The sequence below is a fragment of the Medicago sativa genome, chromosome 1 (genome assembly GCF_051527215.1).
Source record: "Medicago sativa cultivar Bolivia chromosome 1, Bolivia_mono, whole genome shotgun sequence".
In the NCBI taxonomy this organism is placed as follows: domain Eukaryota; kingdom Viridiplantae; phylum Streptophyta; class Magnoliopsida; order Fabales; family Fabaceae; genus Medicago; species Medicago sativa.
Window position 1 is genome coordinate 8826858 of NC_140749.1, and position 15573 is coordinate 8842430.

At 33.2% G+C, this 15573-nt stretch overlaps 2 protein-coding genes and 1 long non-coding RNA gene across 4 annotated transcripts; 1 reads left to right on the forward strand and 2 right to left on the reverse strand.

Annotated features, from left to right (window-relative positions):
* LOC146952367 (initiation factor 4F subunit (DUF1350)) lies at positions 1 to 4372 on the reverse strand. 2 transcript variants are annotated; one of them, XM_085701252.1, is made up of 9 exons: positions 4040 to 4372; positions 3717 to 3920; positions 3410 to 3467; positions 3095 to 3157; positions 2233 to 2308; positions 1386 to 1501; positions 629 to 718; positions 402 to 533; positions 1 to 307 (listed from the first exon to the last, which is right to left on the reverse strand). In XM_085701252.1, the coding sequence occupies exons 1-9, from the start codon at positions 4357 to 4359 to the stop codon at positions 173 to 175; spliced, it is 1194 nt and encodes a 397-aa protein (XP_085557378.1). In that variant the 5' UTR covers positions 4360 to 4372; the 3' UTR covers positions 1 to 172. The 2 variants fall into 2 exon arrangements, with proteins under 2 accessions (XP_085557378.1, XP_085557386.1); XM_085701260.1 differs by lacking the exon at positions 3717 to 3920.
* Positions 4373 to 5198: 826 nt separating this feature from the next.
* Positions 5199 to 5867, reverse strand: LOC146952368 (uncharacterized). Its single transcript, XR_015023234.1, has 2 exons — positions 5799 to 5867; positions 5199 to 5649 (listed from the first exon to the last, which is right to left on the reverse strand). It is a non-coding gene; the product is annotated as an uncharacterized LOC146952368 (long non-coding RNA).
* A 4016-nt stretch (positions 5868 to 9883) lies between these two features.
* On the forward strand, positions 9884 to 14626 carry LOC146952369 (RNA demethylase ALKBH9B-like). Its single transcript, XM_085701292.1, has 6 exons — positions 9884 to 10133; positions 10911 to 11378; positions 12713 to 12798; positions 12938 to 13248; positions 13401 to 13472; positions 13655 to 14626. The coding sequence occupies exons 1-6, from the start codon at positions 9953 to 9955 to the stop codon at positions 14106 to 14108; spliced, it is 1572 nt and encodes a 523-aa protein (XP_085557418.1). The 5' UTR covers positions 9884 to 9952; the 3' UTR covers positions 14109 to 14626.
* Positions 14627 to 15573: the final 947 nt, after the last annotated feature.

Sequence of the window (15573 nt, forward strand, 5' to 3'; positions counted from 1 at the left end):
TTGATGAATATATTTGTGTTGGATTATTGTGTGTCAGTTGCTCTCAAAATCCAAGCTTACACTAAGATTATCACTACATTCTTGACTCATTAATGCACATATACAACATGTAAGTTTCTATTTCCCAAACCTATATTGCATGATTTACGCAATGCAAATATGCCCTAGCACTTCAATCCTCAAAACGTTGGAACCAGTCACTAATGGTTCTGGCAAGGATTCTAGTATCACTCAAAGAAAAAGATTTAAGCCTTTGAGCAACAGCATCTGCTGGAGTATACAACTTACCTACTTGCCATCTTGGTTCCTGATTTCAGTGTAACCACCAATCAGTGAAAAAGAAGCAACACAAAATTTCAATGAAATGAAATGTATTATAGGATGGTGCAGAGAAGTTTTACCTGGATGCATGGTGTGATGTGGTTACCACTCAATCCTACTTTTTCTATTGTCCCACCAAAGGACTCCACACGAGGCTTGAGTGTTTCTTCAAGAATATTTGTTTCGTCTATTGTGTCGATATTGAATTGCACCTTAAGAGACAAAAAGAAAGACAATATCAGATATATCTTACCAATGCTAGCCGTCTTTCAAAAGTAAGTTATGAGATATAGGGTATCAGACAAACCAATAATGTGTGTTTGACATTGTACGAACTTTTAAAGCAATCACGATTTTCAGATGGCGTTGGCTTGAACTCTGAGACTCCTTGTGTAACCTGACAGAGAGATATATACACGTCAAGAAGAAAATAAATACATATATATATATATATATATATATAGTACCAGTAACTTGTAAAAAGAGTGGGTTTTAAGCATCATAGTGTAATTTTCCTTGCAAGACGTATGTTGGGCTTCATACTTTTCAATCATCATCTAAGTGACACCTAGACTCCGGACTGTAGGCATCTTTGGCATCCGTTACCGACACATGTGTTACATTCAATCACTTCTATTTTATAAAATTATTATCGGTGTCTACGTGTTAGTGTCGTGTGTGTGTGTGTCAGTGCTTCATAGATCATAATAGACCATGGCCGCAAAGATCATCATAAGCTTTTATAGATTAACCTAAGGGATTATAAACTTCAAATGGAAGCAAAGTTAACTGCAAAAAAGAATTAACAATATTTGTCCCACGAAGGTAGCTCGGTTGGTGAGATAAGGGACAATGAAGGAGTTTTGAGCAGGAGGACCCGGGTTAGATCTCAGAAACTAACATAACCATTGACTTACTAAGATTCGCCTATAGAAAAAACCAACAGCAATACTTGACCTCCAAGGTTTTCCCTTTAACACATCACGTAAGCTGGTCCTTGATACTAGTTACTTATTGAAATAAATATCATCACGTAATCTCCAAAATCAACAGTTAACACATACCTCATTCATTACCAAAGGCAGCTGATCAACAAATTTAGTTAATGAATTCAGAACTTCCTTCTCGCTTTCCTGCAGAATTGATCCAACAGAATCAAGAACCATCTTCCATGCATCTCCTACACACGTTGCAGATGACATGTTTAATCGTCATATGATTTTACATACACAAATCGTTATAGTTAATCTCTGAAATGAAAAGATAAAATGTACATGCAATTAAACAAACCAATGAATTCCACAATAATGTGTTAGACCTCTCGTTAAGAATTACTAATAGGAGGAGAGGCCGAGAAGGTCAAAACTGACTTTGGTCAGTTTTATGGAAACTATATCTATATGATCCAAATCTCTCTGACATATTGTTCTAGTGTGTGATTGCTTAAATAAATTTAAGTGTCTCTGTTGATACAAAGTCACAAAGATTTTACTTACTACTATATTTTGTTTCCTTCCTCTAATTTATTCAAACAATAGATACCAGTTCTAGCAGAATGGTTGAGTCAATAGCACACCTATCGCATTAACTGATTTTAACATCAGAATTACATTATTAGACCAAGACTTTTGAATTTAGAACAAAGTTATTGCATCTCAATCTCTAAATTCACTACATAGGAAATATAACAGGAGTGGTAATGAATGTGTAGGATTATAAAAAGTAAATATGTTTTATATGCTAACATATTTAGAAATGAGCGACAGCAACACTTCCTTTTCCCCTCAAAAAAAAAGAAAAAGAAAAGAACACTTCCTTTTGGAAAACTTCATCAGTAAGAGAAGTGTGATAGTTTAAAGCAAAGTTATAGCCAAACTGTACATTCAAAAAATGCGCAATCTCAGGTGATACCTGGTGCATTTCTAGCTATCGAGTAAATTGGATTTGCTTCCACTATTGGCATCATCTGGCTGACAGCAGGACCTAGCTGCAGGACATCAATGCAAAGTTTTGAATCACAATTGACACGGACAACTTACATGCATGCTTTATCATCTGAAATGCAGTATGAAGATGAATGATATAAGGCCATATAAAATTAAGTCAGGAAGCATGTTTATTTGAGTGGTTCTGATGCTGTACTGGACAGTTAGAGTAAAGGGGAATAATTGATTCCATCAGCAGCAAAATTTAATGTTCTAGACATAATAAATTTATCTTAAACTTTCCAGTAAGTTGATGGTATGCCGATAATGCTTATACTAATTGAACTTAATTGCATCTGCATGTATAAATGGTGCATTTCTTCATAAGCTTTCTTAAGCATATTTATTGGCTTCCCATTTATTTGCACAGATATACAAAATCTTTAGCTCTGCTAAATATGTTAAAAAAAACAATAATAAAGCACATTCAGCTGTGTTTCCAACATATTCATAACCAGTATTTAGCATGCTTAGATTTGTTCCATCACCATTCACCACTTTAATTACTTTGTGTAAATATATATTATCCAGGTTAAACACAAAATGTCAATAAATTATGTCCAAACAATGTTTTATACTTTTAGGTAACATAGCAAGTCCATCCTTCAAACTAAATTTTAACTTCCATAACAAAACTTTATGCGGCGACTGGCAAGGCATATAGAGTCTATTGGAAAAATCCTTAATCACAACCACAAAAATCAATCACTCTATTAAGGTAGCTTATAATGAAGAATCTTAGATAAATTGCAATTTTAGCATTCAACAAGTATGAATATTGTTAATACCTGCTCAAAGTAAGGAACCGCCTCTGTTGCTGGTCTGTTGTTGTAAGCGATTACAGCATTAGCCTTCCATAAGAGATACATACCTTTTCATCACATTCCTTGAATTGATATAACTATAAGTCTATAAGTTTTATTAAAGAAAATAAAGTTTTATAATCTGCACTATGCTTCCATAAATTAAAACATTCGAACACTTTATAATCTGCACTATCCAGATTATAAAGTTTTATAATCTGCACCATGTCTCAATAAAACCCTTTTTTGTTCATAGATAGATACAGTCTTGTACCCTAGCAGCCAGAAATATAACCAAACCTTAGGTAGTTTCTCAGAAAATAAGCTTCCTGTGAGTACTTGAAGAAGTGCACCATTGCTACAAATTGAAAACAAAAAAAAGACAGTTACTTTACCTTAATTCCAGTAAGATTGGTACTAAACTACGAATCATTCATATAGACACAAACACCAAACACGACATTGATATTTCGACACCAATGATAATTTGAGAAAATGAAATAACTAAATATAACCACATATACTGGTGTCTTGTCGGTGTCTGACACCGACATGTGTCGAACACCGGATACGCCTTGAATCTGAAGTGTCAGTACGACATACATACCTATGACCAACAGAGAAAATAGGAAGACCTCCAAGCTGAGCAGGTGACAAATTGGATTGAGGCAACCCAGATGTCAGCAGTGTATCCAAACAAGAATGAAACTTGTCATAGACTTGTTTAGCAGCTAGAGAATGATCAAATGTCACATTATAAGGCACCACCACAACAACAAAACCTTCCTTAGCCAATAACTCTATAAGATATCTACAATTTACAAAATGAAAAAATAAACAAAAAAAACTTGAAAATTAAACTACCAACATGAAAAAAATCAAACTTTACATTAAAATAAACAAAAGGGTAAGAGAGAATAACATCAATACCCATAAGTAATTTGAGGAATAGCACCAACGAAAGCACCACCAATGAATTTGATTATAGCTCTTGGTTTGGTGGAAGTAGGTGGTGGAATCACAAGACAAGAATTCAAGTTTGTGTAAATCTTGTTACTATTGTTTCTTCCAACATACATATCAGAAGCTATGTTTGTAGTAGCTGACACTATTCTAGTAGACAAAGATTGAAGTTTGAAACATTTGTTGAATGAATTTGAGTGTTGGTGTTTCAATCCATGAAACATAGACAAGTACCTAGTATTCTTCAAAGGGAGAGTGAATTTGAAATTTGAGGCTGCCATTTCCATTGTGAAGTGTTGTGGAAAGTGTTGCAAAGTGCAGAGTGTTATAATTTTGTTTGATCTTTTCTCCTAAAAAAAGTTTAATTTTTAAATTAATGAATTATTTATTTATAGTATTATTTTTGTGTTGTACATTTGTCTATGAGAATGTTTTTCTTTTTATGGTATTGGAAAGTATCACAAATGATGGTTTATGTGTGTTGAAGATTTAGCCACGATTTTGAGGCCTCTACGATGTTGTTTAAGTTTGCGGCTCATTTTAAAATATTAAACGAGTCGTTGACATTTTTATATAGAGGATAAATTAGTCACTAACTTCAATATATAGAGGAAAAATTAGTCACTATCTTCAAAAGTTAGACGGTTTTTATTTATTATTTTTTGTTAATGACTAAATTGAACCACAGGAAAATTGTGAATGAATAAAATGAATATTCACTATTAAACTTTAAAATATTATTGGTTTCGACGTTTGGATGAAGAGAGTTTAGAGACTTTTGGTAGTCAAAATTGATTATACACATGAGTCAAAATTGATTTTGGAGATGTAGATTTAATTCTGAAATGTTGGTCGTGTCAAAGTTTATATAATATTGCATCTCCCTTTAGTTTAAAATGATAAAGTTTTCAACGAGAATAAACCTGGAAAAATAGAAGTGTGAGCAATATACTCAGACATACTTTTTATGCTTAAATATGAAAAAGGTCCTTGTAAGTTGGCGCATTTTTGGTTTTAGTCCCTGTAAGTTTTTTTGTTGCGAAACAACCCCTATAAGTTGTTAAACTTTTGGTTTTAGTCCCTAACGTTAACTTCTGTTACAAAAACGCTTAGCTGGCAAACAGAGTAACATGTAGCAGTCGCTGACATGGCCAAACACGCTTACGTGTACTGACAGATGATAAGTGACTAGATTTGAGGGACCAAAATCAAAAACGCAAAATTACATAGGGATGAAATTGAAAAAACGTAAACATCAAAATTTAAAAACTAAAGCTTCTTCATCTCTCTGTTTCTTCTTCTTCTTCTCCAACCCCAAGATCTTTCCTTCAAAATAAAAACCCCAAGATCTTCCCATCTTACATCGTGCCTTGCGGCAAGGTATCGTGCTCCAACTGGTCCTCTGCTACCATAAGGATAAAGCTCTGGAGCAATCTTCTTATTTTTAATTTCTTTTAGCAATGGAGTGAATAGTGCCCAAGCTGAATCAAGCTCGTCACTTCTGATGAACATCCTTCATCGCCTTCAATAGCAACTAAGAGTACCTCTCATATGCATCTGGTATTTCTCTTGGATACCTTCACAGAAATTGAAAGTCATCAAAACAAGTCATCAAAACTACTATGTTAACTTTCACATTTGAATTTAGATTTCCTGTTAAAAAAAAAAATTGAATTTAGATTAGTTAGTGAGCTCCAAGAAGAACATATCTAGAAGATCTTAATACCTTGATCCGTTAAGCAAATTAATGTCACTTCTGTCTAATCTCATTCCAATGCCAGGAACTTTGTTGTTGATCTTCAAATATATAGCTTCATCAGGATGTACACGAAGCACAAGCTCATTTGTAGCTTTGTCCAAATCAGTTCCGCTTGTACAAGATACCTGGGACATGTCTGAATTCTACTCTGAGTTTTGCATTGATACAAGTATGGAGTGTTTTGTAATTCGTGATTCCAAAGAATGCAAAGCTAATTCAAAAGTTGCAGTTTTTCTAAACAACGACGAAATGTTTCATAGGCTTATTCTTCTGTGGAGCATCTCTTCTAGGCTTCCATATTCCATGTATTCATAAACAAGTAGCATCTCTTCTCCTACTCTGCAGTATCTCAATAAAGGGACAAGGTTTTTATGCTTGATTTTTTCTAAGGTTTCCATCTCAGCCATGAATTATCTATCACCTTGGCAACTCAGTCGAATGATCTTCTTTATCACATGTTCCGTCTTTGAGTGTGGCCTTAAACACTTCACCAAAACCACCACAACCAATGAGGCTTGCTGCTGAGAAGCCATTGGTTGCTTCAATCAACTGTGAGAATTTAAGCTTTCTCAATTGCTCTGAAATGTTGCAACACTAATGCTTAATGGCTCTTTCTCATTATCAATTTTTCATGTTGTAGCAGCATGGCATGCGAATTGGAGATGAACATCCTCATAATTTTTCTGCAATTTGATGATAATTGACAAATGGAATGAGAAAACATTGTTCAATGAAATGGGTTTTTGGTGTTAGGGCGCAAAGCTATGGGAGGGTGGGAATGGTAGAAATGAAGAAGAGAGAAAGAACATAGTGATGAAGAAGGTGGAAATAATATGTTTTAAAATTCAAATTTTGATGATTATTTTTTTTATTTTGGTCCCTATGTAATTTTGCGTTTTTGATTTTGGTCCCTCAAATCTAGTCACTTATCATCTGTCAGTACACGTAAGCGTGTTTGGCCATGTCAGCGACTGCCACATGTTACTCCGTTTGCCAGCTAAGCGTTTTTGTAACAGAAGTTAACGTTAGGGACTAAAACCAAAAGTTTAACAACTTATAGGGGTTGTTTCGCAACAAAAAAACTTACAGGGACTAAAACCAAAAATGCGCCAACTTACAGGGACCTTTTTCATATTTAAGCCTACTTTTTAACACATTTGTGTTGATTAGCTAAAATTTACACGAATTCCACAAGATCTCGCCGCTTTGTAGAAATTTTGTGAGTCTTATGTTAATTTTAACCAATCAATAAGAGTGTGTTCAAAGCTGTTTGTCAAAAATGTGTGAAAATTGCTGTTGACACATTGCATAAGGCTGGGACACACATGTAAAATACGTTTTTGCCCCCTCGGCAGTTAACTGCCGAGGAATTAAAAATCCGGCTGCAGTTAAATACCGAGGAAAACCTCGGTAGTTAACTGCCGAGGAAAACATAACTTCATTTTCTTCAATACTTCTTCTTCTAAAAGTGCTGCATATGCAGCAATTTGGATACTTCTTCTCACAATATTCATTATTCCGCTGCACAGCATACACATCCACCATCAAATACTCAATTACATCAATATTTATGTTTGCATTCAAAATCCCCTATTCTCGATTCATCCTTTATGAGATGCTTTTCATTTTATTTTTCTCCATATTTCTTTCTAAATTCATATCAAGAACTTCCCTCTCACACCCAATTTCTTCAATCTATGTTCATCTTCTTTTCTCTAATTAATCTTCATCCATTTTTATCTCAACAATCTTACTGTTTTTTTTTTCTATGTGAAAAGGCACAGAGGTAGAAGTAGAAAGAGAAGAATGAAGAACTACAAATGAGAGATAGAGCTAAAGAGTGAGGAACAATACTGTATAATGCAAAGAACCTTTAAACCACTAGATCTAGAAAAGCAAAATAAATAAATGATGGAACTCCAAAGAAATAAATGAACGTTATTGTATATACAGCACTTTTAGAAGAAGAAGTATTGAAGAAAATGAAGTTATGTTTTCCTCGGCAGTTAACTACCGAGGTTTTCCTCGGTAGTTAACTGCAGCCGGATTTTTAATTCCTCGGCAGTTAACTGCTGAGGGGGCAAAAACGTATTTTACATGTGTGTCTCAGCCTTCTCAAATGTGTGAACAACAATTTTCAAAATGTGTTGCTTGAGATAGTGAAAGTGATGTAAAAAAGGTTATGTAAAAGTGATGATTATTGTAACAAAAATACACATCAAATTCATTTTAAGTGGTTAATCAATAAAACCAAATGCATGCTATATATGCGAGATATATCTTGAGCTTCTCAGATAACAAATGTTAGTTATCATTTCTTTTTCAAAAATAAATGTTGGTTGATATTTTTGTTAATGAAAGAAGTTGAACATATAACCTCTTTATCAATCAATCACACCTTCAACAAATACTAACAAATTGACAATAAACTTGTTTAAAAAAAGTTTGGATTGAATACTCATTCGATCAAATTAGGTGTTACATATTCAAGCACTTAACTACATTTTGGGGAACAATTTTGTGAACAAAATTACCCTTATCAATTCAATTTGTTTTAGTTGAACATTTTTACGTTGCCCATAATAATCTAAGAAAAATTTTAAAATTTAAATTTTAAAACTAATAAAATATAAATACAACAAAATACAATGGAAAAATATGGATAAATGAACATATATTACCCACCTCTTTGCATGTTAAATTAAGTTTAGAGTTATTTTTTTTCATAGACCGTGAATCTTCCGCGTGCAACTTAGATAGACAAATCCTTGCAACACCTAAATGGGAAACAACTCTCCCTTACAGATACTAATCCTCGAGCCTTGCAGAATTCAAATGGGCAGCAACTCTCATAAAAAAATTTAACGTTGTTGCATGCCCAACACTGAATTCGAACCACACCTTAATTAAACTAGAAGAGACTCATGTCATCTCATATAAACACTCTTGTGTAGTTTAGAGCCCGTTTGTTATAGCTTTTTTAAGAAAAAAATCACTTTTTTTAAACAAATAATCACTTTTAAGAGTTTTGCATCAGTTTGTTACAGATTTTTAAAAAAATCAGAATCTAAAAATAATCTAAAAACAGCTTCAAATGAGAAGCTGTTAGGAGCAGCTTAAAATAAAATATATTTTTTTTAGAGGAGAGAGAAAATATAATTTAAAAGATTAAACTAATTTTGTAACAAAAAATCCCTTTTATATAGTTGTATCCAAACAAACTAGATTATTTGTTTAAAAAAAGTGATTTTTATTACAGTAAACAAACGCAAAATAGATTCTGATTTTTCATATAATCTCTAAAATATAATCTCTAAATTATTTTATATCAAAATCACTTTTATTTTAATCTGTAACAAACGGACCCTTAGTGTTAATTTTGTAACATATCATATCATATTATTTTTTATTTTTTTTTACAACATATATTATTTACTAAACAAAATCTTTGTCTTAACATTAATGTAGTTTATTCTCCGTGAGTTTAACTCAGTTGGTAGAGATATTACATATTATATGCAAGGGCTGAGGGTCGAACCCCAAACACCCCACTTTTTTCACATTTAAGATGTGTGAGCTCTTTTTTTTTTGTGGTGGCCGAGGTTCGAACCTCAAACCTTATATATTTTATGCATTGTCCATACCAATTGAGTTATGCTCACGAGGACAGATGTGTGAGCTCTAGCACTAACCTATTTGACCAAAAAATATAATTTATTCTTCAGTCAAAATAAAATTGAATGTTTTCTTATTTTTATACCAATATTTTATTCAATTCAAATCAAGTCTTTTATCATAAATTTGACTTTTGAAATAAATAGTTTTTTTTAAGGAACTTTAGAAAGAAATAGTATTATTTTTTATGCAAAAAAATAAAAATTCAAAATCTAACGGAAACATTGCGTGAAAAAAACACAATTGAATCAAGATCTTATCAAAAAAAGATTAAAATATTTGTTTTTTTATTATCAAAAAAAGAAGAAAAAAAGAGATAAATATTATTAGTTTTTCTAAAAACAATAAAATTAAAATTTGAAGAAGCATAGCGTAGTATCTTGGTCTTGTTTCAGTTGCGTTTGTTTCAACTCTCTCTCTCTCTCTCTCTCTCTCTCCCCACCGCCATGGATGAACGACCTCAACAACCTTCAAACAACGACCCATTCCTCCTTAATTATCAACCTTCCGAGCTTCAAATCGCCTCTGAGTTTCTCTCCACTTGGCTTCCTTTTCTCTCCAAAGGTCTCTGCCGCAACTGTGTTCAATCTCTCTCCGATCGCATCAATTCCATCTCAATTGCCCCAGGTAACTTAAACCCTAAATTTTCATCAAAAAGATTTATCGTTTTTCAATTAGGTCATCTAAAAACTTATTTTTTTTCAATTGGGTCATCACAAAATTTAGTTTTTTCAGATAATTGGATCATTAAAAGTTTAGTTTTTTTGAATTGGGTCATCAAAAAATTTAGTTTTATCAATTGGGTTGATTGGATGGTTTAAGTACTTTGATATCACTATAAGCTATCAAATGGCGCCGTTGCCGGATTCACATTGTTGTTAGTTAGTTGTTAGTTGATATGAACTCCCAAATCTAGAAGGGGTTGAATAGATTCACTAGCTTTAAAAATCTGAGTTTATATGCTGTTGAACTATTGAATGAATACATTTAGGAAACTATGTGCATGTATGTTTGGTTATGCGGTGATTAGAATTGGTTTCGAGTGAATTGATTATGTAAAATTGATTCTGGTGAAAATTTAGTTGAAGGTGAAGTGATTTGTGCTTGGATACATTAAGTTAAATTTGAGTGTAAAAATCAATTCTAGAATGAAAAGCTACAATTTCTAGCTTCAAGTTGAATCAAGAAAGGAGTGAATAGATTCACTTGCTTTCACATTGGAGAAACGTAGTTTTAATAATATTTTTCGCGTTTATGCGTTGTTGAAATGAATACAATTCGGAAACCACTAATTTTTTCATTGGATTTTAACATAGGAAACTACTAATCTTTTTGAGTTTACGTGCTGCTGAAATCTGGATCTTTCTTTTTGAGTTTTACATTTTTTTTCATTGAATTTTGCAGAGTCTGTAAACAAAATTGAAAATTCTGAGATTAAGGTTGATGTAGAAGACAACTGTGATTGTCATTCTCTTGGGAGTTGGAATGATGGTGTGCAGGGAAATTCAATCTCGGAAGCTCCGAGTCCACGCATGTCTTGGGCTGATATGGCACAAGAAGATGATGAGTTTAGTGAAGATGAACATGATGAACATGATAGCAACGTTGGTGTGGTTTCAGGGAACAACTCAGGAGAAAATAGGGTTGTTGCTGATAAGGCTGTTTTGCCTAGGGAACAAAGAGAGTATATTAGGTTTATGAATGTGAGGCGTAAGAAAGATTTTATTTGTTTTGAAAGGGTTAATGGAAAATTGGTGAACATTCTTGATGGTCTTGAGTTGCATACCGGTATCTTTAGTGCTGCTGAACAAAAGAGGATCGTTAACTATGTTGCTTCTTTACAAGAGATGGGTAGAATGGGAGAGCTCAAAGGTTTGTGATTTTCATCTCGAAACCTCTTTTTTTGTTGTTAATTTGTTATGTATTTGTTGTTGATTAATGATAATGATGCTCTAGGACTGAAAAATCCAAGGCTTTAGATTGTGGTCGATTCTGAGTTGTGTCGCTTATTTTGTAAAAAGATTGTGGCCACAATTATGGCTGCAGAGATATTAAATATTGAAAACTTTGATGTAGCGACCACAATTAGGGTTTTGCACCGATTTTTGAAACCTTGGAATGATTCTTCCTTGTTTGATATTGCTAACTTACATTTGTGGAAAAATAGAATTAGCTGAACCTAATGAATACGATTAAATTGATGTCCAAAATTGTTTTTGTGCATGACCTTTGTCATTTTGTACTATATAGTTATGATCAGTTTAATCAAATTATTTATATGTTTGTGGTATTCCTATGCATATAAACTGACTTGTGTATATGAAGTAATATCATGAATTTGATGATCTATAGCTTACTGATTAACCTGATTGCCATTGTATCTGCTCCTATAAATTATCAAGATTTAGTTTATTCCGCTGCATCATTTATTCTGTTAAGATTTATTTTAGCTATACAATTGTTGTTGACTTATCAAATGTCTATCTTTGGTTCTTTTTATAGTGCCGGTTCATGTTTTGAATCGTCCTGATTTCTTTTTCTGTAAAGACTTATTGATAATTTAACTGTGAGATGGAAATTTAAACTGTTAAGATGGTTGCCGAATGTGTACTTGTACCCCAATATGTAATTTAATGATTGCAATGAAAAAGTAGTCAAATGCCTTGTAACTTAACTACTCAAGCTTATCATTCATAACCTTGAGCTGCTTGCTATCAAGAGTAACAATGGTTGACAACTAGTTATTTATTTTAACAGTTGGGAAGTTGCTAAAGGTGTGCAATACCTTGTCCCGCTCAAAAACACTTCAACGGGCCTCAATCAGCCACATGCTCTGACCCTTTCCCTTTGACTACTGGCCATGGAGATACCAAATTTATATAGAAGTAATTTTCATATATTTCCAGAGTTTTGAGCGCTGCCCAAAACTTAATGAGGCCAATGGGTTTGGAAATAGTGAAAGAATCTTTTTTTTTAAGAGAGAGAATCTTATCATTTTAGAATAAGCATGGTTGGGCCCATACTTTAAATTCATTGCACTTTGTCTATAAATTTTATATGCAAACTTCACACCATAAGATACCGAAAACAAAAAAATAAATGTTTTTCCCCTAATTGGCTATACTACTTTGACAATTTGATAATGTGATAAATAGCATTATTTCTGAGGAACTGACTATATGGGTGTTGATTCTTAACTTTTTCAGACCGGACATACTCAGCTCCTAGAAAGTGGATGCCGGGCAAGGGACGCCAAACTATCCAATTTGGGTGCTGTTACAATTATGCAGTGGTTAGTCCCTCTCACATAATGTCTTCACATTTCTTTCTTTAGACAGAATTAAACTTAGCTATCGTTTGTGGCAAACTATTATGGTTGATGAGCTTCATAAATGGATGTATAACTTCTAAAATTAACTTTCTGGTTACAGGATAAGGATGGTAACCCACCTGGTATTCTCCACCATGCATCCATAGATCCTTTACCTGATCTTTTCAAGGTCATCATTCGACGCCTAGTCAAGTGGCATGTACTTCCAACTACTTGTGTGCCAGATAGTTGTATCGTGAATGTGTATGAAGAAGGGGACTGCATACCTCCACACATTGATAATCACGATTTTGTTCGACCATTTTGCACTGTCTCATTTCTAAGTGAGTGCGACATACTTTTTGGATCAAACCTTAGGATTGCAGGTCCTGGTAAATTTGATGGTTCGTTTGCTATTCCTCTACCAGTAGGGTAAGTATTCAATCTTGATTTATCTACTACTATGTCTATTTAGTTTTTTAACTGTTGCTACACGGCGTCGGATCTATTTGGATTAAATTATTTACCAATTTTCCATTGTTATTGACGATTCCAAATCTTATAATCATTTTTACCTTCTACAGATCTGTACTTGTTTTAAATGGAAATGGAGCTGATGTAGCTAAGCATTGCGTACCTGCAGTTCCTACAAAAAGGTATTTACTGAAATGATAGATATTCCCTTTTTCGGCTTTTAACACCAATGACAAGTTATTGATTTGTCCATGGCGTGTATGTTCAGCGTTAAAATGGTCATTAGTGTTACATTAAAATGGTCATTAGTGTTACGAAAAAAATGGTTATTGATTTGTGTTCTTTTTGTTGAAAATTTTGCTAGGATATCAATCACATTTAGAAGAATGGATGAATCCAAGCGACCTGCTGGGTATATCCCAGAACCCGATCTTCAGGGGATCCAACCATTGGCCTATGAAGCTGAGCAAGAAGAAAAAAAGTCAACCGTTGGGGAAAACGGAGAAAACAGACCTCACAATCATTATATGAGGAGAGATAATAGAAGAGGTGGCAGGATTGATGGAATGGGATCTGCACCTAGAAGCGATAGATTCTCAGAGCCTCGTGAGTGGACTCAAAATTCACCAAGATCTGCACCAACTCGAAACAATAGATATTCAGAGCCTCGTGAGTGGAATCAAAATTCACAAAGATATGCACCCAGAAATGATAGATTCTCTGAGCCCAGAAATGACAGATTCTCTGAGCCTCGTGAGTCGCCGCAAAGTTCACAAAGATATTCAAATAGGTGGAGTAGGGTAAGGCCGAGCAGTTAACAAGGCGGTGTATTATTAGGATCTGAGGCTCATACTGGTTCACAGTTAAGTCAATTCTCTGATCTTTATGCCAATCACTTGGTAATGTTGAATAGATTTGTTATGGGAGGTTTCTTGACTTTGGTTTTCGAGAATGCTTTACTCTCTGGCAATTTTATCATATGACGATTGGGGGATGTGTTGGCACCTTCAATTCGTTAGCCAGAGGCGCTGGTGTATATTAAACTGAGTGAGAACTTGTATTTGTCATTTTTTTAGTACCAAGCTAGAATGTAGCTGGGTTATATATTGACTTATATTTTTTCAGGTTGATGCTTTATACCTAAAAATATTCATTTTTGAGGTGATAATACTTGGTTGTGTATGGTCAGTGTTTTTAGCACTGTTAGAGTTGCTTGGTTTGAGACTTGCAGTGGGATCTAATCATTTTGAAATTGCTTGTTTGTGAAAGGATGAATTGAAGAATGTTGTTTGGTACAATAAACAGTTATACATACTGTTGATCATTACATGTTTGATATATTGTTTGCAAGTACTTTTCTTGATATAGATTCACATTATTTGTTATATTTAAACTATGTGATTTGGTTGATATTAACCACATTTAGTTAGATTGTTTTCATGAAGGAATGTTTTAGTGTTGGATCTTAAATTCTTAATTATAAGAACTGATCTTTCATGGAAAAAGTGTTCTGGTCATTAAAGAATTATGTTGCACATCATAGCCAACGAAAATTAGAAATTGAATTCAGATTGCTTGCAGTCGAACATTTTGACGCATTCACGCAGTGGTGAATATTATTGGCTGGTTGATCAAAGATTGAATTGTTCAAATTTTCAATTCAAATTGCAATGAAAATATCGAGCTTGAAAAAATCTAAACGGTCGAATTTTGGTCCAACAATCAGTAAATAATTATTTAAAATTGCACCAATTCAATGTCATTTATTTGACAGCATGCAATCCAGGTTATAAAAAGTGGAAAGGTAAATTGTGTGATCTATTTTAAGTTCTTTTTTTTTTTTTTTTAGGGTAATTTTTTAAGTTCTTTTAGAGGCTTGATCAATGAAAATAAAAAGTTGATGTAGTTTTCAAATATAATTTGATATTGTAGGATTTACTTAAAAGGGAAAAACCTCTGATGTTATTTTCAGACATTTTTTCCTCTATGAATGAAATTGATTGTAGGATAGAGAGTACATTATACTGTCAGAATAAAAAAATAAAAAAAAAACTCATGTAAGTTAAGTCTTTACTAATATTAGATTTTTTTTCTTCATAAAATACAAATTAGATTTTTTTTTCTTCATAAAATACAAATTTTAGATTTAGTTCATAAATTTTTAATTTGATACATAATGATAATTAATTATACGTTAACATCTCTTAGATACTGCAAAATTGATTAAATACATGTATCCGATATGTATCTTGCATCAATACTTGCCTGATACGCCCTGATACG

Coding starts and splice junctions, on each gene's coding strand:
- LOC146952367 (XM_085701252.1), bottom strand. CDS start 4,359: ATGGAAATGGCAGCCTCAAATTTCAAATTCACTCTCCCTTTGAAGAAT. Junction 3,921..4,039: donor ATTCCTCAAATTACTTATGG/GTATTGATGTTA, acceptor TGTAAATTGTAG/ATATCTTATAGAGTTATTGG. Junction 3,158..3,409: donor TTTCTGAGAAACTACCTAAG/GTTTGGTTATAT, acceptor CTCTTATGGAAG/GCTAATGCTGTAATCGCTTA.
- LOC146952369 (XM_085701292.1), top strand. CDS start 9,953: ATGGATGAACGACCTCAACAACCTTCAAACAACGACCCATTCCTCCTT. Junction 10,134..10,910: donor TTCCATCTCAATTGCCCCAG/GTAACTTAAACC, acceptor TGAATTTTGCAG/AGTCTGTAAACAAAATTGAA. Junction 11,379..12,712: donor TAGAATGGGAGAGCTCAAAG/GTTTGTGATTTT, acceptor TAACTTTTTCAG/ACCGGACATACTCAGCTCCT.